The sequence below is a fragment of the Marmota monax genome, unplaced genomic scaffold (assembly GCF_021218885.2).
Source record: "Marmota monax isolate L192 unplaced genomic scaffold, Marmota_monax_Labrador192_F-V1.1 WCK01_AAM20220418_F8-fsc00019, whole genome shotgun sequence".
Classification (NCBI taxonomy): Eukaryota; Metazoa; Chordata; class Mammalia; order Rodentia; family Sciuridae; genus Marmota; species Marmota monax.
This window is the reverse complement of record NW_026695242.1, coordinates 6,071,125-6,097,187: the sequence shown is the minus strand read 5'-3', so window position 1 is coordinate 6,097,187 and position 26,063 is coordinate 6,071,125. Positions and strand designations below refer to the sequence as shown.

Below are 26,063 nucleotides of genomic sequence, written 5' to 3'. Positions count from 1 at the left end.
TTAACGTTAAATAAGAAACCCCAGGGTAGCTCATCTACAAATCACACTCAGAGCACTTTTATTATTGCTTTTCTTGAATTTTCCGTAGACTTTCCCCATAGTTAAAGAAATAAAATGAGAATGTGGGAAAGATAGCACTGATTATTTTTAGTTAGGACTTTTTTTTCTGTTTCATGGTAAAAGTCTAAAAGGTGTTTTCAGAAGTCACAAACTTCAAGTAATTTTTGCCTTTTAAAAGTAAAAATAGAACATAACTAAGTTCAATTATTATGTAAATTATTTCATCTTTTAAGATTAGAGGGCTGGGGTTGTGGCTCAGCAGTAAAGTGCTTGCCTCGCATGTGTGAGGACCTAGGTTTGATCCTCAGCACCACATAAAAATAAAGATTAGACAATGGCAATATTATTATAAAGGCATCAAAGGATAAGATCAATACCTGTTAGAAGTTAACCATTATGTAGTTATCTTATATATGATTTAAATAATATCTAAACCCATATAAAACCACTTTGCAATGGAGATAAACTGTGACTTTGAAGTAGATAAGGTAATAATTCTGATTTTTGTGGAGTTTATGTGAATGATTTTCCTAAGAAAAGGTTAATTCTCCTGAAAAACACTGAAGTGTAAAAGTGCCTGTCACTCTATATTTAAAATGTTTTATTCTGAATTCTGTAAGGTGCTTAGCCTAAAACAGATTTTTAAAAATAAGTCTATTAGGAAATTAGAAGGATCGAATGACATAATTTAGGAAACTTTCCCTTGAAAGTTTTCAAGTTTCTCTGTGATTATCTTGCTTTGTACAATTAACTTCAATAAAATAGTACTGCAAAAGAAGTTCAAGAAGGCCACCAAAAGCAGAATAAAGGATAGGCTCAGGGTTACTGAGGAAACCAGAGTTTACACTCCACCGGTTTCCTTTTACTTAATATCTGCTTGTACATTTAGTAAGTTACAAAACATCAACAGCAGGCTATTTTATCAGTCTTCCTGTGTCAAAATTTAGATTTAATTGAAGGTGATGTTTATATAGAAAATGAACTTAAAAACCCTCAAAAGTTAAAGTAAACAACCAAGAACCTGTCTACTGTAGTTAAATTTTGCAAAACACCAGAGTGGTAGGATAATATTCAAAGACATTAGAAGAATATGAAATTAACATTATTCTGATCTGGTAATTGATAATATTCTAGTGTTGGTAATTCACTCCTCTCTAACTTACCCAATATTATTCCTTCTAAAATACCTAACTTAACACAGTAAAAATAGGTGCTACCAAGAGAAAGAGATTTGCTCTTATGTTGCTGACTAATCAGATTAAAATGTCATTTTTCTGTTCTGCTTTCTCCTTGCAATCTTTATTTCACAATTATCTATTCTTGATTGAATGATTACAGTTACTCATGAAGATGTTTTGGTATTATTACAGTATAACTTTCCCATTCAACTATTTAGCCCATGATGTCTGGCACATACATTCATTATTCAATTATCTGGGTATAAGTAGTCACCTGGCATGCACCTTACATATAAATCTATACATGCTTATGTATAGATATTCAGATTTTTATCAGCAATAAGATTTCATTCATATACACATAAAAATTAGTCAATAAATTACATATTTTACTGCTTACAACCCTTTCACACAGTAAGATTTTTACTGAAGTAAATGGCTAATTGCTTCTTTCATCATTGTATTTCTCATTTAGCCAAAGAATCCTACAGTTGCCTTGGTCTTTTTTTACTAGGTCATGACCTAGCTATCATATTCACATATCCTGCTGTTTAGGATGTTCTGGTGGATACATCAGTTAACAATGAAACTTCTAAATTTGAAGGATAGGCCTAGGGTTGGTGAAGAAACCAGTTTCCACATTTTCCATGAGAGTTCAGCTCATTAACTTGAAAGGTCAGCATTAAAAGAAAAAGGAAAAAGAAAAAAAAAAAAAAAAACTTGTGACAGCTAGACCCCAAGCTTCCTATTTTTTTTTCCTCCTTTTTCATTGGAAGGAACAATCACTGATACTTATGAAACTATGGTGGGTTCTATTGAGACCTAACTCTGAAAGGAGTTTACCAATCCCCATGTGGGATTCTGGGTGAATATAATGAGATAATTTGTAAGGTCATGGACTATGCAACTTCCTTGTGAAAGTTATCTTACTTGCTAAAACACATAATGGCAATACATTTTATTTTCTATGCTTTGAATACCCATCTTATTTCTATACTTTTGAATTTGTTGCTTCAATCTTGATTAGAAATTTTTGTTATTGATGTTCTGGGGATTGAACTCTGGATATCATTTATGCTAATAAGCATGTGCTCATTTATGCTAATAAGCATGTGCTCTAACACTGAGGTACATCCCAACATCCTCAGCCTAAAAAAGTGAAAACAAATGAAAATGCTAGACTTAATATTTTTGTCTAAAATACTTGGGGTGGAACAGATGGTAGCTGAGAGAAAGGAACTTTGTACTTCATTTATACATAGGTAAAAATAATAGCTACTTCCCCACAGAATCAAATGGAAACCTTCCTTACATATTCAAAATGCAAAAGGATAAAGAATCAGGATTCACCACAAGTAAAAAGTCGGGGTTAATTAACATAAGTTCACAGCTTTCTATTATCATACCCTATTTCTGAATAGGAGAAAGCCTTAAGTACCATTAATGTAATAACCCCAAAACTAACCAAAGCAAAGCTCTCTAAAACAAACTTTTTTTTTCCTGTTATTTTGGGGATATAAAACCTGGAGCCTTGTGCATACTAGGCGAGCTCTACCACTGAGCTAAAATCCCTAGCCTAATGGAAACACATTTGACCGATTAATTTATCTGAAACTTCAGAGTCTTTGGCCCATAATAATGTGTTATCAGTGTGAGTGAAAACCAAGAGTTTATAAACCTAAATCTTGTGTATTAGGTAACATAAATTAGAATCAAACTACTATTGCTATATTAGACGTTCGATTTAAATAAGAAATACACAGAAAACAAACATTTTAAAAAAAGATTTAAGATCATAAATAGGTCGTTGTCACAACACATTTCAGAATTTTTAAAAAACATTTTGGTTTTTTAAGAAGTATTTTTTAAAAAATCAATTCCCTCATTGAAAGGACCTGTACATTTTTAAAATTCCAGTCTTATAAGGCACAATATTTAATCAGAATGCCAACATCACCACCCTGCTATAGTAGGAATAAGATGCAAGGTACTGGCACTAAGAAACAACAAAATTTCCGGGAAAAAAAAATCAGTCATTTAAGAAAAATGAAAAAGACAAAAATGCCTAGTGTTATGGAAGACTTTCTGTTAAAAAAACTTAAGTATTTTAACTCATTTAATTCACTAAAGAGGAGCTATGAGAAAAGAGGGGCAGTAGCAAAATACATTTTCTTTAAAAACTTACCAAAACAGCTTTGAATAGTGTATGGAGGGGGCAACCATCTAGAACCCAGATCAGAGCCCTAGATTATTACTATTGTCTGAGCAGATTCAGAAAATAAACAGGAAGACTTGGTTAGTATGACACTGTAAGGCATTTGTTCTGGCCTACTACACAACAATGGAGATATAGTGGAATATTAAAATCACAATTATATTTTATCCTGCCAAAAAAATTCTTTAAAATATAAAATTCTTCATTTTTAACTTTGCCTCATTTCCTGTGGTATCAACTGAACTTTAAAGTTCTATGCAATGTGGTGATTTACTATTTTAAAAGGAAAAAACCCACAAAGTGATTGTCCACAGATGAAACACGGGATGAGGTTCATGACTGAATCAATCATGGAGTGTTAGTCAATTGTAAACTCTCAAAGGTTAGGACTAGGAACTGTATCAGACACTAATTAGAGTACAACAATAGGAATGGAAAGGGAAGCCTATTTGTCATTCCAATTCTGACAAGGTACATGGTCTTCGAAATTCTTGTCCACGTTCATGAAGCCATTTATTGGATACTGTGAGGAGGAAAAAAAAAAAAAATTAATTTTCTTCCCTTCTAAATGCTAGTCTGTAACAAAGTTTCAACAAGGACTAGGAGTTCAAGACCAAAACCAGATAAAGGCAGACACTACTTTAAACACTGGGCCTGGAAATATATGATTTTGTTATGTACTTGTATGTGTATATACATTTGAGTCTATGTGCGAGTTTCCCAAAGCTTCCAAAATGAGGCTTGAAATGAGTACAAATAGGATTCAGATTGAAAGGTAAAACAATGCCCTGCTCTAAATATGACATCCAAAATAAAAATGAATGTAAACTCTCCCATATAGAAGAGCAACTCTGATCAATTACTATTATTATGTGCTCATTAATTTTCCTTGGTTCCTAGATAATTAACTTCTTTGGGATATATTTTTTAAAATTTTATCCTTCGGAGTGGGGTTGTGGCTCAGTGGTAGAGTGCTTGCCTAGCATGTGTGAGGCTCTGGGTTCAATTCTCAGCACCATATATAAATAAAATGAAGGTCCATGACAACTAAAAAAATATTTAAAAAAATTTTTTTTTCCTCCTTCATCTCCAGTATCATAAACTACATACCTTATTTCTTAACTGCTTTTTTACTATCCCTTGAATCTGACTGCTATTCATCAAACTGTCACTTCTTCTTATTTTTATTTTGGTACCAGAGACAACTCAGAAGTGCTTACGTACTGAGCCACATTCCCAGCCCTTTTTACTTTTTAAGATGGGGTTTTGCTAAGTTGTCCAGGCTGGCCTTGATCTTGCAATCCTCCTGCCTCAACCTCCCAAGTTGCTGAGATTGCAAATACACGCTACCACACCCAGCTCTGGATTTCTTATCTCTTGAATCTTTTATTTGTTCCCTAACCCTTCTGCTGCTGCTTTAATTCAGGCTCTCGATTCACCATTGCCAATTTAGAGGAAAAGAGCCTGCAGAAGGCTTCCCCAAACTTAGGTTATAAACAAGATATGACTCCCTTTGTATTAGTGTGTACTGCATGATACTGCTTGAGATTCTATACTAAGAATTCATAAATCAAACTCTAAGCCTCCGAGGAGAAGATGTTTTATCACCTTTGAGTCAATGTTTCTTATAAGAACAGGTGGAAATGCAGTTAAAAATATCTGTCATCAAAATTCTGATCTGAAAAAATGAAAATTTATATAAAGATCAGGGACTTCCTTGGTTGAATCCCATACAATCAATGTTAGTCATATGAAGCAAATCTATGGCAGGAAGTGCTTTTGTTTTAAGGTGTAGATTACGAGTTTTGAAATAAGACGTTCTTTTCATGGAATACAAGAAATATTTACCCCATTTGTTTCCAACTAGCACTGGACAGGCTGCATGCCGTGTACTATAATCTCCTTCTCCACTGGCGAACAGATTATACCAGAAAACAGCAGTTCCCTGTGGGAAACAATTCAAAATTATCCCCAAATAAAATGCCAGGTTAGCTGAGGTTGAGGCTCAGTGGTAGAGCGTTTGCCTAGCATGTGCAAGGGCCTGGGTTCGATCCTCAGCACCACATAATAAATAAATAATATAAAGGTATTGTGTTCAACTATAGCTAAAAATAAATTTTTAAAAATGCCAGATTATAACTTTTTTTAAAAAAAATTTTTGGGATTACAGGTGTTCAACATAGCTGGGCTCTTTTTTTTTTTTTTTGGTTTGTTTTTTAATAAACATTTCTTTTCCCTTTATTTTCATGTGGTGCTGAGGATTGAACCCAGTGCCTCACGCTGTGCTAGTCAAGCACTCTACGACAACCCCAGCCCTACGTTATCACTTTCTATAGTTAAATATTTGTTATCCTCTGGGGAAGCATTATACTTCCCCCTAATTTAATTCTGCAAGTGAAAATCACTTCAGAAACCTTCCTTGATTATTTAAAAAAGTTAATAACACAAAGCTTCTTGACGAGAGTATTTGCTATGACTAGATTCATTATCTTTGTTTTAGCAATGTGAAGAGGAAAAAAATGTCTGAAAACCAATGTTAGGGATAAGAACTTTTAAATACCAATCCCTGGTTGTTACTCATCTCACGGTAATTTGTGCCATAAATCTAGAGATAATATATCCCTTAAAGGATACTACCTTTAAAAATTTAACAATCAGACCATGAAATACAAGCGCATCTCCTTCTCAGGGGAAAAACAGACAAAAACAAAACTCCCACAACAAACCCAGCTTACTTTTTTGGGCCAAACACTAGCTCCTACTTCAGGAAAAACAGTGGCTCCTCCTGCAGACACATCACTCATCTACAAGAAACAAGAGGGCATCATCAAAAGTGTTATAAAGTAAAACATGCCAATGAGGAAAACGTGATATTGAACTTTAGAACACCAGGGACATATAGATTCCTATTTACATGGCTGGTCTTTGCATGATACTCAGAAAAACACTACGAAAGCATGCTTAACAGCAAGGGAGATGGGGATATAATTTGAGATAGGCACTTCTTTTATATCAACAGGGAAAATGAAATGACTTGAAACCAATAAATCAAGTAACAGGCATAAACATCTATTTTATTGCATTAACATGTAATCTCTTGGGCTGGGGTTGTGGCTCATCGGTTGAGCGCTCACCTCAAATGTGTGAGACCCTGGGTTCGATCCTCAACACCACATAAAAATAAATAAGTGAAATCAAGGTATTGTGTTAAATAAATAACATGTAATCTCCATGGAGACAAGAATGTCATTTGTTTTGCACTTCTGATCTTTAGCTTCTAGAATAGTAACTCAAGAACTGTAGGTACTCAACAAATATTTCTTTAAATAAAATTTAAATGAAGAAATCAGCTTTATTGTTCTCATGCTAGGTAACCAATTATGTTAAAAATGAAAGGGTTATATTAAGTTAGTCATGAAGGAAACATAGAATTAAAAACAAACATTTCAAATTAACAAGCACATGCACCAAAATAAGGTAAAGTAAGTATAGATCATATCGTGAATTTTTTTTTTTTTTTTTTTTTAAAGCAACACAACAGGGGCTGGGATTGTGGCTCAGCGGTAGAGCGCTCGCCTAGCACAGGCGGGACCCAAGTTTGATCCTCAGCACCACATAAAAATAAAAGGCATTGTGTTGTGTCCATCTACACCTAAAAAATAAATATTAAAAAAAATTAAAAGCAACACAACACATTAGGTTTTGCTTTGTGATAACAAAAGTCTATGTGTAATATCAGCTTATCTAAAATAAGACTTATAAATACAAAGATAAGATTTTGGGGGGTAATATTGCCACCCCCAAAATACAAAGTATGATCTCACATCAGACAGACTAAATCAAGGAAAAAAGTATTAATGAAGGGTATTTCACAAGAATGAATGTATAATAATGAAGAGCTTATCTCTTAAGCAATGAGAAAATCAACCTTGGAGATATTTAAATGTTATGCATGATAGGAAAAATAAATATAAATGCAATGTGGCTCACCTGGAAATAGTATTTAAATTTAAGAAATGAATACTAATCAAATGCTATTCAACTATTTTAGAAAAATACGAAGAGTGTATACATTAAGAAGGAAAAAACAATAATCTAACATAATCTAATAGGCCAAATAATATAACATCAATATTCATAAAGCAAAGACATATGAGAAACAAACCCAGAAACTAAGGAAACACAAATGGCTCTAAAACCTCTGAAAATATGTAAGATCCTAAATAAACCTTTCTAAGAGAAATACAAAATTAAATAACTGCCAATTTGGTGAGTGGAAGATATACAGATCAAGTAAGTCTGACAAATGTATCACACTTAGAGGTAGGACGATTTGGTACAACCTCTATGGAGAACTCACTTCTAGAAAGTATGTAAGCTTTTACAGCATAAAATTATACACTGTACCAGTTTCTCTTCTGGTTTTTCCTCGGTGATATTTCTTTCACTTTATTTTATATGAAACTTAGTAATGTACCTTACCTCCTTTCAGAAACTAGATGGAGTTGTGAGGGAGATGCAATTCGGAAGACAGGAGAGAGGGGAGGATAAGAGGGTGAGAAGGTGGAATGGAGGCAGGGAGAGAGGAAGAAAATAGACTGAGCAAAGACAGATATTGATAGGGAGCAAGATACCACAGATAGCAAAGATAATTCTATAAAAGTCTAATAAGGGTAAGAGATGGAAATAATGAAATAAGCAAAACTTAGTCTAGTTATAAAATACATCTTTAAAATTAAAGGTCATAGCCTTGTAGCAAATTATATTTTCCAAATATGTATTGTATTCCAAATATGGATATATTCATCACAGTATGCTTCATTCTACATGTTTTTTGTTGTTTTGGGTCTCATGCATGCTAATGTTGTGGATTAGCATGCATGAGATCCAAGATTGAGCCTTGGGTCTCATGCATGCTAATCCACAACCATGCTACTAGTGAGTTACACCCACAGCCCATACATTCTCTTTTTATATGACACTGACACTCATCTCAGGTGGTCGAACTTATATTCCCTCATCTTGAAGCTGGGCAGAGCTTTATGATTGCTTTAATTAATATAATAAAGAGCAAAAATTACACTTATTACACTGAAGGACATTGAGGGTAGGTTATAAAAATGCCTTGTACTTTTGCATTGTTCTTTTGGGATGCTTGGTCTTGCAATCCAGACACTATGCTGTGAGGAAACACAGGTCACATGGATTGACTAGACTTGAAGTATGCTGTACAAAGAGCCAGTTTCAACCTCAGCTTCAAGATGACCCTAATACCAAACATCTGACTGCAAATGTGTGAGAAATCTGGAGCAGGAATCATGAATTGAGCCAAGTCAACCTCATAACCATGAGATAATATTAAAAGGACTGTTATTTAAAAAAAAATTTTTTTTAGACTTTGGACATTTATTTTGTTCATTTATTTATATGTGTTGCTGAGAATTGAACCCAGTGCCTCACACATGTGAGGCTACAACTCCAGCTCCAAAAGGACTGTTATTTTAAACCACTTAGTTTTGGGGTGATTTGTTATGCAACAATAGAAAAGTAGAATATGACTGAAACTTAATGGGTTTAAACCTCAACATCACACATACCAATTTCATTTTACATTTATGTCTATATAAAGTTTTTAAAAAGATCGGTGTTTTGAAACTAACAATGTCAGAGTTGTTTACTGCTGATAGCACATTGCAGTACTCCAAAAGCCCTATTTGATCTGGGTACCAGTTACCAGATGTGTTCACTTTGTGCAAAATTACCAAGATATATACTTAATATGTATATTCTTCTGACATGATACTTCAATAAAAATTCTAATTTAGAAAAGTTTACTAAAATATGTGAATATATGGGCTTTTACATATATTAATTATACATCACAAAACAATTCTATTAATCATTAATATTTGAATATTAACTAAATTTAAAGTTTTCCAAATTTCTACACTGAACTTCTATATTACAAACTAAGTTAACTGTAAACTAGGATGTTAAATAGGAATAATGCTGAAGAATCTTAGTTGAGTACATCTAAATATTATGTGATCAAATCCCAACTTAAATTTAGCCATAACTTACATAAAACAGCCATGTAGCAATTCTGTTTCCTGTCCCCAGCTCTTTGAAAGCATCTGGCTCATCTTTCTGTGAATGCAACAATGAATTCAATGATATAAAATTCAATAATGCAAATACTCTAATAATAACTAAACATCAGTAGTAATAAGCTGAATGATAAGCCAAATTGTTCCCTTATAATGTCCATAAGCATACACAATAGCTGCTTAAATATCTGTTGAGACTGGTACTTCCATCATTAGCGGGATAAAAACAGATTTGTTAGCCTAAACAATAGTAGCCAGCATTAAATGACTATAGATTATTTAAAAGACATTACAGCCACCTCATAGCTACATTCATGAAGTATATTCTCTATGGATAAAAAATTTACACGGAGATTAATTTTCAGCTTATAACCTCCTCAAATACTTACTGCAATTCTGATTGTCTTTCTTTTGGATAGTCAACAATAATGAGGTTGAAGACTTCATATCTATCTACTTAAATCTAAATTAAAATACATAAAAATCTCTTGGCATTTATAAAAATGTATCTTTCACACAAATTTGTATACCGTTGTTTGTAATAACCCAAAATTGAAAACAATCCGAATGTTTTTTGATTTGTGAATTGGTAAACTGAGGTGCATCTATGCTATGGAATACTACCAAGCAATAAAAAACTCACTGTTGATGTGTGCCTCGAGGAAATTTTATGCTTGGTAAATAAACACAATCTCAAAAGGATACATACTGTATGGTTCCATTAATATAACATTTATGAACTAACTGAAATGGAACAGATTATTGGTCACCAGCAGTTAGGGATGGGAGGAGGAAGTTTCTTTTTTAAAGTTTTTTTAAATTTTTTATTCTAATTTGTTATATATGACAATGCATTACAGTTCATATTATACATATAGAGCACAATTTTTCATATCTCTGGTTGTATACAAAGTATACTCACACCATTCATGTCTTCATACATGTACTTAGGGTAATGATGTCCATCTCATTCCACCGTCTTTCCTACACCCATGGCCCCTCCCTTCCCCTGGCCCTATCTAGAGTTCGTCTAATCCTCCCTTGCTCCCCCTCCCAACCCCACTAGAAAGTTTCTATGTAGCTTTAGAGCAGTACTGCAAGGGAACACTGCTGTGATGCTACAGTGATGCATCTTGACTGTGGTAGTAATTGCATAAAGCTACACCATGTGCTAAAACTGCATAGAGCCACACAGAAACAAGTGCACATAATTGGTATAATATGCATACTCTTGGTGGATGTGTTAATGCCAAATTCCAGGTTTGGATATTTGACAATACTAAAGTTATGCAAGATATTAACATTGGGGGAGGATGGATGAGGGGTGCATGGGACCTCCCTGAATGTATGTTTACTACTTCCCATGAATTAATAATTAAAAATAAAAAGTTAAAAACATACAACTTAGTTTTGTAATTCAAGGATTTAACTGTATAGTTTTCTACACCATCAAAAACCTTCATATCTTTGAAAACTGAAAATAGAAGGAAAACAGGCTTTACATGTCTTGATAGAAAAAAGGCCCAAGATTTGGGGATTAAGCCAGTAGAGGGTTTTTATAAAATATAGACTGTTTTCTATGAAAAAGAATCTACCAGGCTGGGGTTGTAGCTCAGTGGTAGAGTGCTTGCCTAGCATGTGCGAGGCCCTGGGTTTGATCCCCAGCACCACATAAAACTAAATAAACAAAATAAAGGTATTGTGTCCATCTACAACTAAAAATATCAAAAAAAAAAAATCAACCCTTGTTTCATAATGGTGATCAAGAATGCTGTGGATACATGAGGCACATTCCTTAGAATTCCGTCATTATAATAAAGATTAAATTAAGATTGGTAATGCTATACTTTAAAGCCGAATATATAAAAGAAGTAAAAAGAGACTAACATGTATTAATCTTAAATCAAGAGTACTTGGCAAGCAGCACAAACTTTTATAAATTGCTTTAATATTATTATCCTCTATCCTCTAAGCTCTCTAGATCTTTCTTGTTTTTTTGAGATAGTGTCTTACTATGTTGCTCAGGCTGCTCTGGAATTTCTGGGCTCAAGTGATCCTCCTGCCTCAGCTTCAAGTAGCTGGGACTACAGACACACACCACCATGCCTGGCTTCTTTTGTTTATTTTCCTGTCTGAAAATGCGTTCATGTAATTGCTTCAGATCTATTGGTTCAGAATTCATATGAATTCACTTCATCTGTCTCTATTCTGTTTTGAACTTAGCCATTACAATTTAATTCTCAATTATTTTTTAATTTGAAACTTCCCTTATTTTTTAAGTATAAAAATTCCTTCTTATAGTTTCTTTTGTCCCATTCTCTAAGTACTATGTAAGTATTTTATATTATGTATCTGATAAATTTTAGTATGTAAAATCCTGGGGATATCTGTCAATTGCTTTAGTCCTACCAACAGTGTCTTATTTATTACCAGTTAGTGATTTTTAAAAAATGTTTATAGCTTAAGTGCTCCAATGAGTATTGTCTCTCTCTAGACAGGATATGAATTTGTTTCTGACACAGCAAGGAATACCACCTAGCTGAACACTCTGTTCTTTTCCAGAGTAGTAAAAATTCAAAACGCAGATTCATGTGAGGGTAGGCCTATACTTCTAGAAGCAGCGTCCCATACCACCCCAGCCAGGATAGATTGTTTTTAAACCCACTCTTTCCTTCACTGAAGGTGTAATTCTTCTGGAGATTTAGGTGTGATACTGGCGGTTCAGGTGCAGCAGCTCACATTGTGGCAGATCCTCTCCCTGAGCTGGTAATCTGGGTTCTTGCAGGTACGTGCCTCTGGCATCAGCTTTTCTGTCTCCTGTTATCCATCTAATTTTGGTCTCTAGGTGTCTTTGTTCAGTTTGTCTTTGGGAATATCCTTTACTTTCTTCCAAGCTTACCAATGCACTTAACCAAGTATCTTAAATACTTTCTCAGGTATCTAGGTGTTTTTTACTGCTAAAAAGGCTTTGCAGAGTATATATTCGCTCTGGATTTATAACACTAAAATAACGGAATAAATATGTTGACATTCTCTTCTTGACCAACTCTACTCAGGTCCCTCCAAAATCTCTCTTCAACTAGGCCCCAAATTCCAGGCTTCTGTGTTCACTTCTGCATTTAAGCAAGAATCCTGCTAAAGTTAATTTAGCCAGGATTACCCATCCTCAATATCTAATCAGGTTCCTCATCTTTTATCCCCTAAGTGAATATGATCTCTCTGCCCTTTCTGCAGCAAGATTCTTCTCTTACTCTTCCATAATTTTTCATTTTTCCTTACTGTATTTGGAGTTAAGCTCTCCCTCACTGCAAAATCTGACTGCAGTGGTCCCTATACTTATCTAACTCAATAGTCCTCTATTGAACTAAGTCGGCCTTCATCTTTAACAAGGGTCATGAATAATTTTTCTTTAACAATGTAATACCTAAGCTTCAGTGGATTTGTTAGGTCTCCATTTCTTTTACTTACCCGTGCAAAGTCAAAATGGGGTTCATATTGTCCTCCAACTCCATAATTTGCGACCTGAAGAAATAAAGTATGAATTAAAGAACTGTCAACATTAATGCTTTAAAAAAAAAATTCTGTGAGCCCGACTTTGGCCTTTTATATGGTTAGGAACTTCAAGAGAAATAAAAAAGCATTTAAAGTCAATGAGAATTCCAAAGAAAATAGGAATGAAAAACTAAGGATAGCTACTATGTGCTATTTTTAGAAACTTAGTTAATGTGATTTTCTCTTTTGCTTTTGCAGTGAGGAAGCACTTAAGCATATTTGAGAGACATGCTTTTTCCAAATACATAATTTAAACTAAAATTTTGAGATTGCTATTTATTTTCACAAATACATTTTCCTTAGAAATTTAAATTTTAAAAAAGTTTCTCAAAGCACCAAATGCTAGCAAATTTCCAATGTACTTTAATAAATTCCTTTCCTTGAATATTTTTTCTTCTTTTTTTTGAACCCAGGCCTTGTGTATGCAAGGCAAGCACTCTACCACTTGCGCTATATTCCCAGCCCTTGAATATTTTTTCTTTGCTAAGGTAAAATGGGAAAAGGTCTACATCTATTTAGTCATTTCTGCTGAAGGGTCCCAACAACTTCAGTTGGTTATGACAATATCTCAGTGTGATAAAGAAGGAAATAAGATATTTGTTCTGGGCTGGGTGCAGTGGCGCATGCCTATAATCCCAGCAGCTCGGGAGGGAGGGAAAGAGAAAGGGGGATCGAGAGTTCAAACCCAGCCTCAGTGAGGTGCTAAGCAGCTCAGTAATACCCTGTCTCTAATAAAAATACAAAATTGGGCTGGGATTATGGCTCATGGTTGAGTGCCCCTGAGTTCAATCCCCAGTACCCAAAAACAACAAAAAAGATACTTGGTCTAATTTTTATGTTCCAGCTCTCCTATTTACAATGTTTGTAATGTTGGATACATCTAGTTTTTTTATTCGGAAAATGATGCCTTCCTTAATTCCCTCCATCACAACATAAAATGCTGACAAAACCAAAGGAGAATGTAACTAAAAGAGTGTTGCTGACAAAACAGGAGATCATAATTAGAAGTACTGCCCACAGAAAGTGCAAGTCATGTATATTATTCTGGACATTTTATTTTTGTTTTAAGTAGGTGGACCAATCTGTTAGAAATCCACAATTTGCTTGGAAGAGGTTATAAAGGTTATGGAGGTTACAATAAAAACAAGATTGGAGAAGAAGACGACAAAGTGTTTTTTGTTTTTTTTTTTGATGATAATAATCAGATAACCATAGAATAAATGACAATTTAAGAACATATAAATATAGGCAGTTCTGCTTTACACAGTTCTAAATCTCATTTACTATGGCTTATCTACACCAGGACCCTAAAACACAGTTCAAATTTCAGTTGCCATGGTATATTAACTGTAATTGCATAAAGTAAAACTTTGCTGCTATTTCTTCAGTCCACAAGTAACTATGTAAAATAAAAGCTACACATCATGATCAATAATCAGTCATATCCAATCTTTCAAAGGCTGTCAGTGACTGGTCACTGTGCATCTGTTATTTTTTGTTTTAAATTATCATGACAAGTGACTTGCCAAGACAATTCAATAGGAAAAGAACAGTCTTTTCAATAAATGGTTCTGGGACAATTGATATCCACAGGAAAGAAATGAAGTTGATTGCCTACCTCACAATATCATATGCAAAAGTTAATTCAAAAATCAAAGACCTGAATGGAAGAGAGAAAACTATAAAATTCTTAGGGATCAGTGGTATAGCGCAGTGTCAGTGTGTGCTTAGCATTTGTAAGGCAAGGGAGGAGGGTTTAATTTCCAGTACTGAAAATAAAAACTACACAACACTTAGATAAATGCACAAATGTAAATCTTCATAACCCTGCATTAGGCAATCATTTCTAAAAAAGCATAAACAACAACAAAACCCTGACAAATCAGATTCCATCAAAATTAAAAATATTTGTGCCAGTAGATGCCATTAGAGTGAAGACAGCTCACAGAATGGGAGCAAATATTTGCAAACCACATCTGAAAAGGGACTGGTATCCAGAATATATAAAGAACACTTGACAAACAATTCAATCTGAACATGGGCAACAGATTTGAACCTCTTTTTTTTTTTTCCCAAAAAGATATAGTAAATGGCCAACAGCACAGGAAAAAGATGTTCATTATCACTAGCTAATAGGGATATGCAAACAAAAACACGAGACAGTACTTCAAACTCATTAGGATACCTATGCTAAAAACAAAGACTGACAATATCGACTATTAAGGTTGTGAAGAAACTTTAACCCCCATATATGGCTACTGAGAACATAAAATGGTTCAATCACTTTGAAAAACAATTTGGTATATCCCCAAACGCTAACCACTCTGGAAAGCAGTATGGAGATTCCTTAGAAAACCTGGAATGGAACCACTACTTGACCCAGTTATCCCATTCCACAGCATATACCCAAAGGACTTAAAAATCAGCATACTATAGTGATATAGCCACATCTATGTTCATAGCAGCTCAATTCACAATATCTAAGCTATGGAACCAATACAGGTGCCCTTCAGCAGATGATAAAGAAAATGTAGTACATATACACAATGGAATACTACTTAGCCATAAAAAAGAATGAAGTTATGGCATTTGCTGTTAAATGGATGGAACTGGAGGCTATCATGCTAAGTGATATAAGCCAATCCCAAAAAGCCAAATATTCTCTCTGATATGTGGATGCTGACTCACAATTAGGTGTGTGTGGGAGAGTAGAAGTTCAGCGGATTGAATGGGGGAATGTGGGGAAGGGAGGGGGAATGGGAAAGACAGTAGAATGAATCCCACATAACTTTCCTATGTTCATATGCAAATACGTGATCAATGTAACTCCCATCATGTACAACCACAAAAATGGGAAGTTATACTCCATGTATGTATGATACATCAAATTACATTGTGTCATGTATAATTAAAAAGAACAAAAAAAAATGTTACCATATGAGTCAGCAACTCCTAGGCATATACCCAAGAGGATTTAAAATACCTGTACATGAAATGATCACTGCAGTTATTCATAATAACAAAGTAGAAACAACCCAAATGTCCATCAAGTGATGAACAGATACATGAAATGTATTCTACCTACAAAATGGAATATTATTGTGCCATAAAAAGAAATAAAGAAGGGCTGGGGTTGTGGCTTAGCAGTAGAATGCTCGCCAAGCATGTGCGAGGCACTGGATTTGATCCTCAGCACCATGTAAAAATAAATAAAATAAAGGTGTTGTGTCCAACTACAACTAAAAAAATATTTTTTAAAAAAAGGAATAAAGGACTGATATATGCTTCCACATGAATGAACCTTGAAAATATAATGCTTAGTGAAAGAAGTAATATACAAAAGGTCACATATTAGACGATCCCACTTATATAAAATACCTAGCAAAAGCAAATTCAGAGACAGAAGGAAGACTAGTGGTTGCCAGAAGTTCAGAGAGGGGGAATATGGTATTACTATTTAAAGGGCATGGTTAGGGTTTCTTGCTAGGATTGTGAAATTTTTATGGTATGTGAATCACATTTCAATTCAAAAATTTTTAAAAAGTCAAAATTCATAGTGGCTACCCTCCAGACAGCCTGGGGAATGAAAAAAAAATTATAATGTACTTAGTAAGTTTTAGTGTCACATACTTTCCATTTCCTTGTACATTCATATTCAATAGTACTTCATGTTTTGACAAAATTCAAAGGTCATAGAACAATTATAATTTCTCCCACTGATTATTAAAATCACATTGCATGGTTTCAGGCAACAGTTACTTTTGACAGTTTCCAACTATCATGCAAATAAAGAACTGCCTGTTCAGTGTCCAAAGTTCTTATCTGAAGCCTTTCTTGAAGAACTATAAAAATAACTTGCAAATATGATTACCTACCTGTAATTCCTCTGCTGTGGAAACATCGAGTCCTGTTAGATCTTGAATTCTCATATTTATTCGAGACACTACAGGGTCTTCATAGCCAGAAAGCCAAGCACTAAGGACAAGAGAATATTAGTTTTACTGATATTGTTTTATTACATGAAGATCAAGAGCTGTAATGGGGAATGGGAAAGACAGTAGAATGAATCCCACATAACAAGAGTAATGGGGACTAAACCCAGGGGTTTTGTACCACTGATGCATATAACTGGCCCTTTTTCTTGTTTTGAGACAGGGTCTCTTTAACTTGTCCAAGCTGTCCTTGAACTTGTAATCCTCCTGCCTCAGCATCCCAAGCTGTGATCATATGCCATTGCACCTGGCAAGAGCTGTAATTTTAAAAATCATAACATATAGGACTATAAACGCTTAAAGGCATTTAGGTGATTTGCTTGTTTGTGCTTTTTATTAATGAATATATATTTTTTTTTCTAAAGAGAAAGTTAGAGAGAGAGAAATTTTTTTTTAATATTTATTTTCTAGTTTTTGGCGGACACAACATCTTTCTTTGTATGTGGTGCTGAGGATCGAACCCGGGCCGCACGCATGCCAGGCGAGCGCGCTACCACTTAAGCCACATCCCCAGCCCATGAATATATTTTTTTAAAGGATGTCACATTCTATAGTTAGAGACTGAAAGGAAAATATTTTTATCATTTTAGTGTTTCTATAAAAATTGTTGGATTAATGTAAAGAGACCACACTGAGAATTTCTTTCCTTGAAATAACATCTCACTATGTTCCTGGCCAATCTGTTAACTCCTGGACTCAAACAATCCTCTTGCCTCAGTCTCACATGTAGCTGGATTGTGGGCAAGCATCACTGTGCTCTGGCTTACAATAGCAATTTCTAAAAATTCTAGAAAAATACATTTAAACCGAAAACAACTGTTTCATATAATGTATAGGAACAAACTGGGGTGGAGGTCAAAGGGTCTTTAGTCATATGTATATAATAGTAATATTTTATAGGAAACAAATTCATGTATTTTATTTACTTTATTTAAATAAGTTTTATAAAAATATCCAAACACACCCACTAAGATAGTTATAACAAACTGATGATAAGCATTTATAGAAACTGGAACTCTCATACATTGCTGGTGAGAATGTAAAATGATCCACCTATTGTGGAACACAGCTTGGCACTTCCTCAAAAATGTCAAGTACTACCCCGAAGAATGGCACACACCTGTGATCCCAGCTACTCTGGAGGCTGAGGCAGGAGGATTGCAAGTTTGAGGTCATCCTTGACAACCTAGCAAGATCCTGTCTCAAAATAAAAAGGGCTAGGGATGGAGCTCAGTAGTCAAGTGCCTCATGAGTTTAATTCCCAGTACCACAAAAGGAAAAAAAAAAAAAAACCCAAGAGTAACCATATTAGCTTATAGCCATCTATGCAAATTAAATATTACATACAGAAATGTTCAGAGCAGCATTACTAACAGCCAAAAAAGTAACAACACAATGTCCGGGGTGTGTGTGTGCATATATCCATAAAATGGACCTTTACTGTGCTGTGAAAGTACTGATATATGCTATAACATGGATGAAAACTTATAAGCATATTCAGTGAAAGATGCTAGATTCAAATGGCCACATATTATATGATTTCACTTATATGAAATATACAGAATAGGTAAATCAACAGATGTAGATTAGTGATTGCCAGAATAGGGTGGGGGGAATGGAGAATAACTCATATTTTGGGGGTGGGGGGACAAAAATGTTTTGGAATTAGATAATGGTGACAGCTATACAACTAAAAAGATTAAAAATCCTTGAATGCACATTCAAAAGGGTGAATTTTATAGTATGAAAACTGTATTTCCATTTTTAAAAATATAACTCCATCATAAGGCGCTGGGTTTAATTTCCAGAACATAAATGACAGAACCCCAAATTCAATTATATCCCCTTTACATATATTTTTAAAAACATTTTTTAATAGTTGTAGATGGACAGCATGCCTTTGTTTAGTATTTTATAGTGCTAAGGATCAAATGCCTCACAAATACTAGGCAAGTGCTCTGCCAGTGAGCTTCAGCTCAGCCCCTTCACATATATTTTTGCCCAGTCTATTGGCCCTTTTCTTTCTTCATTTCTCCTCTCCATAAGCTTAATTCCATGGTTTGTCATTTTAACAATATTCTTGCTATGGGACTAAGTTTAACTGAGAAAAACAATCCTGCATGAATTTTTTTCTCCAAGCTATACCTATGTCACCAAACCATAGTCACAAAATAGGGCAGATATGGTCCACTAAAAAAACATGAAAACCAACTTCAAATGAGCCCTTACTCTTACTTCCTTCTCTATTCCGGACCCCAACCCACCCAGCTGCTTCTTTACTCTGCAAATAACAGAGAACAAACCACACAACTTGCCTACATTGTATCCACCTGTTCCTTCTAGTTTCCTAGAGGCTAACCTAAGGCTTACCTTTTCCTTTAGATTCCATTACCTCCATCTCAGGAACTGATGCAAACATCTTACCGTTGTGCTACAACCCATCTTCCTTAATAATTCCCATATCTTTTAACTGGGCTTAAGTCTCATTAATATAGAAAAAAAATTCCCACAGTTGTCTCCTTCTCACCAGCTACCCAACACCTTATTCCCCTCTTAATCAACTTTTTCAGACTCATAAATCCATTCTAATCTAGTTTTAGTCCCTTATCACTCCATTTAAATTGCTCTTGATAATGTTACCCATAATCCTATCATGCTACTAAATCTAATAACACTTACTAATTCCTGTTGTTTCTCCCCTTGGTAACATTTGACAGTATTAATTCTTTCTGGAAACTCTTCCTCAAACACTCCTTCTCCAGATATTCCTATAGTGTCTGGCTCCTTTACAGTCACCTCCTCCACAGCCTTCTACCTCCCTCCCAGGACTTCACCACTTCCTATGGAACATGCCGCCTCTAGCCCTAAGGCTAGTGCCATGCTTTTCTCTTTGCCCAGAATATTCTTTTGCTTTGCAAAATCAAGGCTGTGGATAGCACCTTAGATATCACTTCTTCAGAGAAGCCTTTCTTGGCCTCTCTCCCTGTCAGACTAAAGTCAAGTCTTCTAATACTCTTTTTTTTTTTTTTTTTAAAGAAGACAAGGAAGAGGAGGAGGAGACAGAAGTTTTTGCTAATCACATGAAACTGGCATAAATAACATCCTATTAGAATTAAGCGAGGATAAATACTGTTATAAAATTTCTATTTCTCACATCAATTTCAAAGGAAAATATATTTGGCTTTTTGATCATATGGACTGATGTCAGTGATTTTGATCATATGGACTGATTTCAGTAATACCGTGTGTGTTGTGTGGTATCAGGGTTTGAAACCAGGGTTTGTTCTACCTAACACTGAGCTATATCACCAGCCCCTTTAGCTTTTTGAGACAGGTCTAATTCATCCAACTTTTAGTCTTCCTGCCTCAGCCTCCTATGTAGCTGGGATTACAGGCTTGCCCCACCATACCTGGCCAATAAAACCATTCCCCACCCCACTGCATCCAGTAGAACCATTTTAAAAAAAATAGTAAATAGCAATTAACATCATCTCAACTGCTAAGACATTGTCTTAAAGGCAATTATAAAATCATATAATAACAACTGGAAGGATTAGGACTGTGTTGTAGAACACTAAGAATCATCTCTATTTTAGCTGTTATATCAACAATACACCTTGCAGTTTTCTCTCCCAGTTTTACTCTCTTTTGGAGTACAATAAATAATACAGATTTATAGGTAGGGAAGTATTATGAAATGCAGCTGTTCCAATTTTCTAAATTTTATTCCTTCAAAAGTAAATGGGGGGCTGGGGTTGTGGCTCAGCGGTAGAGCTCTCACCTAGCACGTGTGAGGCCCTGGGTTCGATCCTCAGCACCACATAAAATAAAATATTGTGTCCATCTACAACTAAAAAATATTTTTTAAAAAAAGTAAATGGGCAATTCATGATTGTTAGGAGTAATTCTTTGAGATACTTCCAGTTTTCTAAAAAGCAAGGTTTCTGAATAAGTTCTTAAAACTAGTTTTTCATTTTGGTACAAGAGCTTATAAGCATTATACATTTTGATCTGAATTTTAGTACTTTTTTTATGACTGTACTTACCTTCAATGAGGATTAATGTTTTAGTTTAAAACATTCTACTTAGATTTAAAAACTGAACTGAGATCTTTTTTCCACTTGTATACATTAATGTGTTAACCTAACATACACATATACACTTGTATATGAATGTACATGTATTCTAAAAGTAAGTTACTTTTACCAGTAGAATAAAACTAAACTCAAGAAAAAACTCTGAGGAACAGTTTGGTTTGCCTTAGAAATCCTTTTCAAGGTTGGAGAGAGCAGGTTGTTTGTTAAGAGTACAATAAAACTACCTATAGTCTAAACATCTGTCAGTCTCACACTGTGTCAGATTGCTCTGCAGCACAGGTCTCTAGAGGGATGCATATCAGACACAGCATGCTGTTGGGTGCTCAGTCAACGCTATCTGCAATCTTTCAATAACTTTTATTTTCCACTTTGTGCCTAGTTTTTGTACCAAAGTAATCAACACATTCAAGAATATCTCCATCTATAGAATGCCCAAATAATAGCCTTTGTGCCACTACACTCTCTAAGAATAGATATACACTTTCATTTAAATCTCCCTTCATTAACTGAATGCTGTAACTGCATCTTCAAAGAATTCTTCTATCCAGCTCTGAATGCTTCTACCTCCATGTATCCCTGTAGTTATTTCAGAAATAACTGCTAACACACATTATCTGCCACAGCCTGGTTCATCTATTGCAGGTCATATGCCCTATTCTCAGGCTACAGGGATCAGAAGGGTCCCGTCCTGGTGGGAATCCTCTTCAGGACTATTTTCTTAAAGGACTTATATTCTGCTGGCACTCCTTTTCTTTCCAAGAGGGAAGAAGTATTTTTTCTCGTGTATGTATTTTTTTTAGTTGTCAATGGACCTTTATTTATTATTTGTGTGTTTGTTTATATGTAGTGCTGAGAATCGAACCCAGTGCCTCAAACATGCCAGGTAAGTGCTTTACCACTGAGCCACAACTCCAGCCCTCAAAGTTTTTTGCCTGCAAATATTCTTAATGTTTTCTTGAAGTTAATAAGACTTCTTCACAAAAGCAATCTATTTTGTGGCACCTTTGCTACATACTGGAACTACAGTGACTTTGGCATCTGCTGGATGCTACTAAATGAATCAGCTTGATAGTTGGGATAATAGAGGGTGTCATCAGCTATACACCCAAAACTCTCCTAGGTTTCTCATAGTCCTTTAAAGAATCTTGGAGTTAGCAACTGCCTGCAGCCTGAAGCACATCAGGGAAGGCCACCTATGAGCATTAGGAAGTGGAGAAAGCTGCTGCTTCAAAATGCTTTTGTTGTTGTTGTTGTATAAAACATTTTATTTATTGATCTTTTGGGGGGAATGTGATACATCACCATTTTGTATTACAGCTGAGCCTTAATCTTGTAGCTTTGTCTACATAAGTTTTTTTGGCTGGCTATGTGAAATACATTCCTGGACTTCTGCCCTCCTAATTTGTTCCTGGCCATCAGCTTTCACCAGATCTCCCACATGCAGCTGCTCAAGTTCCAGGTGATGCTCTGCCTCAAATATGCTTTTATAGTACTATGCTATCCTTCCTTTCTAGTATTAATCACAGTAATAATTTTACATTTATTTGTTATTTGACTATAGTAGATATGTTAATTTGACTCTTATTTCCAAATACATATAAATGATGCCTGTTTCTGCTCACCAGTACAACTATAGAACCTACAATGTCTGGCATATAGTAGATGCTTAGTAAATATTTGCTAAATGAATGAACATATTCTGTACACTTCTTAAAACAAATCCAAGATTTATCTTATTTTACCAAATTTCTTTGTCTGTTGATCTCTTATAAATTTATCAGGACTGGCTGAGTAGGTTTCCTTAGTGAGCAGAATGGGAAGAATAAAAGAGTATTATTGTAAATTATATAGGTAACATACAGGTAATAAATATTAAGAATTTGATGGATTTTTTAAATTTAATAAGCAATCAGCAACTGACTTATAGTTAGCGGCAATGCAAAACTGACAAATATTCTAAGAAAGCTTCAAATTAACACATCTTGATAACTGTTCCTATTCTATCCTAGAAAACTATTACCTCAAAAATCTGTTACCCAAAAAGAACCTGACTTCTGATATCTTCACTCTCCTTCCTTGCTACCACCAATTTAAGTGTCTAGGCCTATCTTTTTCTTATACTTTAGTGGAATCATTTCCTTCAGCCTTACAGAGGCATACTCCCCCCACCTCCCCTTTTGGGCTGAGAACTAAACTCAGGGCCTTGCACATGCTAGGAAAGCAATTTGCCACTGAGCTAAATCCCCAATCCCCAGAAGCAGACTTTTCTATGATGCTTTTGAGTCTATCCTACTATCACATACCTTATTCTAGCAGCTGTAGCCTCCCTTTTTATCTTTAATCTCCTCCTTGCCAATGCTTGTTTGTTTTGGTACTAGAGAATGAACCCAAGAGCACTTTACCACTGAGCTATTTTGAGACATAGTCTCATACAGTTGCTGAGTCTGGCCTTGAAATTGAGATTCTCCTGTCTCAGCCTCACTGAGTAGCCAGAATTATAGGCATGTGCCACCACACCCCACTCTAGTGCTTGCTTTTTATTCTTCACTGTGAAGTCTCCTGCTACCAAGAGGAAAAAAAAAAAAAACTTTCATTTTTTTGCTCTTCTAGAAAGTTTTCAAAGCTCTCACTTTACTCATGTAAAATTACAAAAACAAAAAAAAATGTTTGTTATATTCAACAAATGGTCATGGAACACTGGATAGCTACATTCAAAGAAGAAAACTTCATACTATATTAAAAAATATTTTACTCAAGATGTATGAAAGAGTCAGGTGTGATGACACGTTTCTAATCCCAGCTACTCCAGAGGCTGAGATAGAAGAACCACAGGTTCAAGGCCAGCCTGGACAACAGGGCAAAACCCTATCTCAAAAAATCAAAGGTGTGTGTCTGTAGTTCCAGCTATTGGGAGACTGAGGTGGGAAGGTTGCCAGGAGTTCAAGCCAGCCTGTATAGCACAGCATGACCCCATCTCAAAACAAAAAACAAAAACCACACTCCACCATAAGATATAACACTTAACCTCTACTGGGATGGCTACCATCAAAAAGACAGTAACAAGTCAGGGGCTGTGGCCCATACCGGTAATCCCAGGGACTTTGGAAACTGAGGCTGGAGGATTGCAAGTTCAAAGCCAGCCTCAGCAACTTAGAGAGGCCCTAGGCAATTTAGCAAAACCCTGTCTCTGAAAAAAATAAGAAGGTCTGGAGAAATGTAGCTCAGTGGTTCAGCACTCCTGGATTAAATTCCTAGTACAAAAAAAAAAAAAAAAAAAAAAAAAATCCAGGCACAAGTATGTCAATCACTAGACATGATAGACATCAAAAACCTTTTTAAAAAAAATTTATACAATTTAGTGGTTCTTGATATATACATAGAGCTGTACAATCATTACCAATACTTAATTCCAGAACATTTTTACCACCACAAAAGAAACTCAGTGCTCATTAGCAGTCACTTCCATTCTTACCAAATATCTCATTTATCAGAAAAATGATTTGTAAATATTCTATAAGTTACCTTTCCATCTCTTGATTGAATCTGTGGATGCATAAAAAATTTTTTTCTGATACAGTAAAAACAATCTGGAAAAACTAGAAACCTAATAAATTGTTGGTGGGACTATAAAATGGGACAGCCACTTTGGAAAACAGCCTGACAGTTTCTCAAAGAGTTTAACAGAGTTACCATATGAATCAGCAATTTCACTTCTAGGTATAAACTCAAGAAATTTAAAATGTTTGTTCCTACAAATCTTGTAAATATTTATAGCAGCATTATTGTAATAAAATTTATATATATATATATATATATATATATAATTTGCACATTTGTGGGAATATCTCTGGATAAATTCCCAGATGTAGAATTGCTACAACTTTTATATTCTGAAAAACTATATCAAATTGTCCTTTTAAAAAGCTGCACTGATTTATACCTGCTTATTTCATAAATACTTGTTAACATCAATCTTTTTATTCTTTGTCAATCATAAAGGCAAAAATAATTTTAATAGTTTAAATTTTCTTAAAACTTTTAAAATTTGCACTTCTGATTATAAAAGATCTCAATGGAAGGTTTGGAGCTTAGCCGTTAAAGCCAATAATGATTACAGGTTAAAAAAAAAAAAAAACTTGTCATTTTAACAGTGATTCTATTGTAGTCACTGCAGAGGAAAATGAATGACACATGGGAATCAATCCTGCAAATATATCTTTGCAGACATTACTATAGACCTATCAGGTAATTTAAAAATCTAGCTGTTATTCCTGCATTTAATCATCAGAAATCATGGTTTCTTTTTTCTAGTACCCAGTGCTTTACCTAAATTAATATGTAAAGTTATTTAGGGGTGGGGATGTAGTTCAGTAGTACAGCACTTGCCTAGTGTGTACAAAGCCCTGGGTTTGATTCCCAGCACTGCAGAAAATAAAAAGAAAAAAATAATTTAGAAATAAGTAAATAAGATTACAGAATTTATTTATTTATTTTTTAGTTGGAGTTGGGCACAATATCTTTATTTTATTTTTATGTGGTGCTGAGATCAAACCCAGAGGCTCACACATGCTAGGCTAGGGCTCTACCGCTAAGCCACAATCCCAGCCCCAGAATTTATTTTAATAGGAAAAAAATCATTTGAAGCTGGGCATCTAATCCCAGCTACTTAGAAGGCTGAGGAATGAAGATCATAAGTTCAAGATCAGCCTCAGAAATTTTGCAAGACTCTCAGCAACCTAGTGAATCACAGTAAAATAAAAAGGGCTGGGGATGTAGTTCAATGGTAAAGTGCCCCTGGGTGGCTCAACCCCCAGTAGGAAACAAAAACAATCATTTGAAGATTTTTTTTTTTTTTGTACAAC

The 26,063-nt window shown here is 34.8% G+C and overlaps 1 protein-coding gene across 2 annotated transcripts in view; it reads right to left on the bottom strand.

Annotated features, from left to right (window-relative positions):
* Positions 1-3,007: 3,007 nt before the first annotated feature.
* Positions 3,008-26,063, bottom strand: part of P4ha1 (prolyl 4-hydroxylase subunit alpha 1) — a 65,807-nt gene continuing 42,751 nt past the window's right edge. For both annotated transcript variants that reach the window (XM_046419814.2, XM_046419813.2), the window contains exons 10-15: positions 16,988-17,087; positions 13,029-13,082; positions 9,535-9,600; positions 6,189-6,257; positions 5,302-5,398; positions 3,008-3,976 (exon numbers count right to left, since the gene is read on the bottom strand). In XM_046419814.2, the coding sequence (XP_046275770.1) occupies positions 3,906-3,976; positions 5,302-5,398; positions 6,189-6,257; positions 9,535-9,600; positions 13,029-13,082; positions 16,988-17,087 (457 nt within the window). In that variant the 3' untranslated portion in view covers positions 3,008-3,905. The remainder of the gene's footprint in view (positions 3,977-5,301; positions 5,399-6,188; positions 6,258-9,534; positions 9,601-13,028; positions 13,083-16,987; positions 17,088-26,063) is intronic.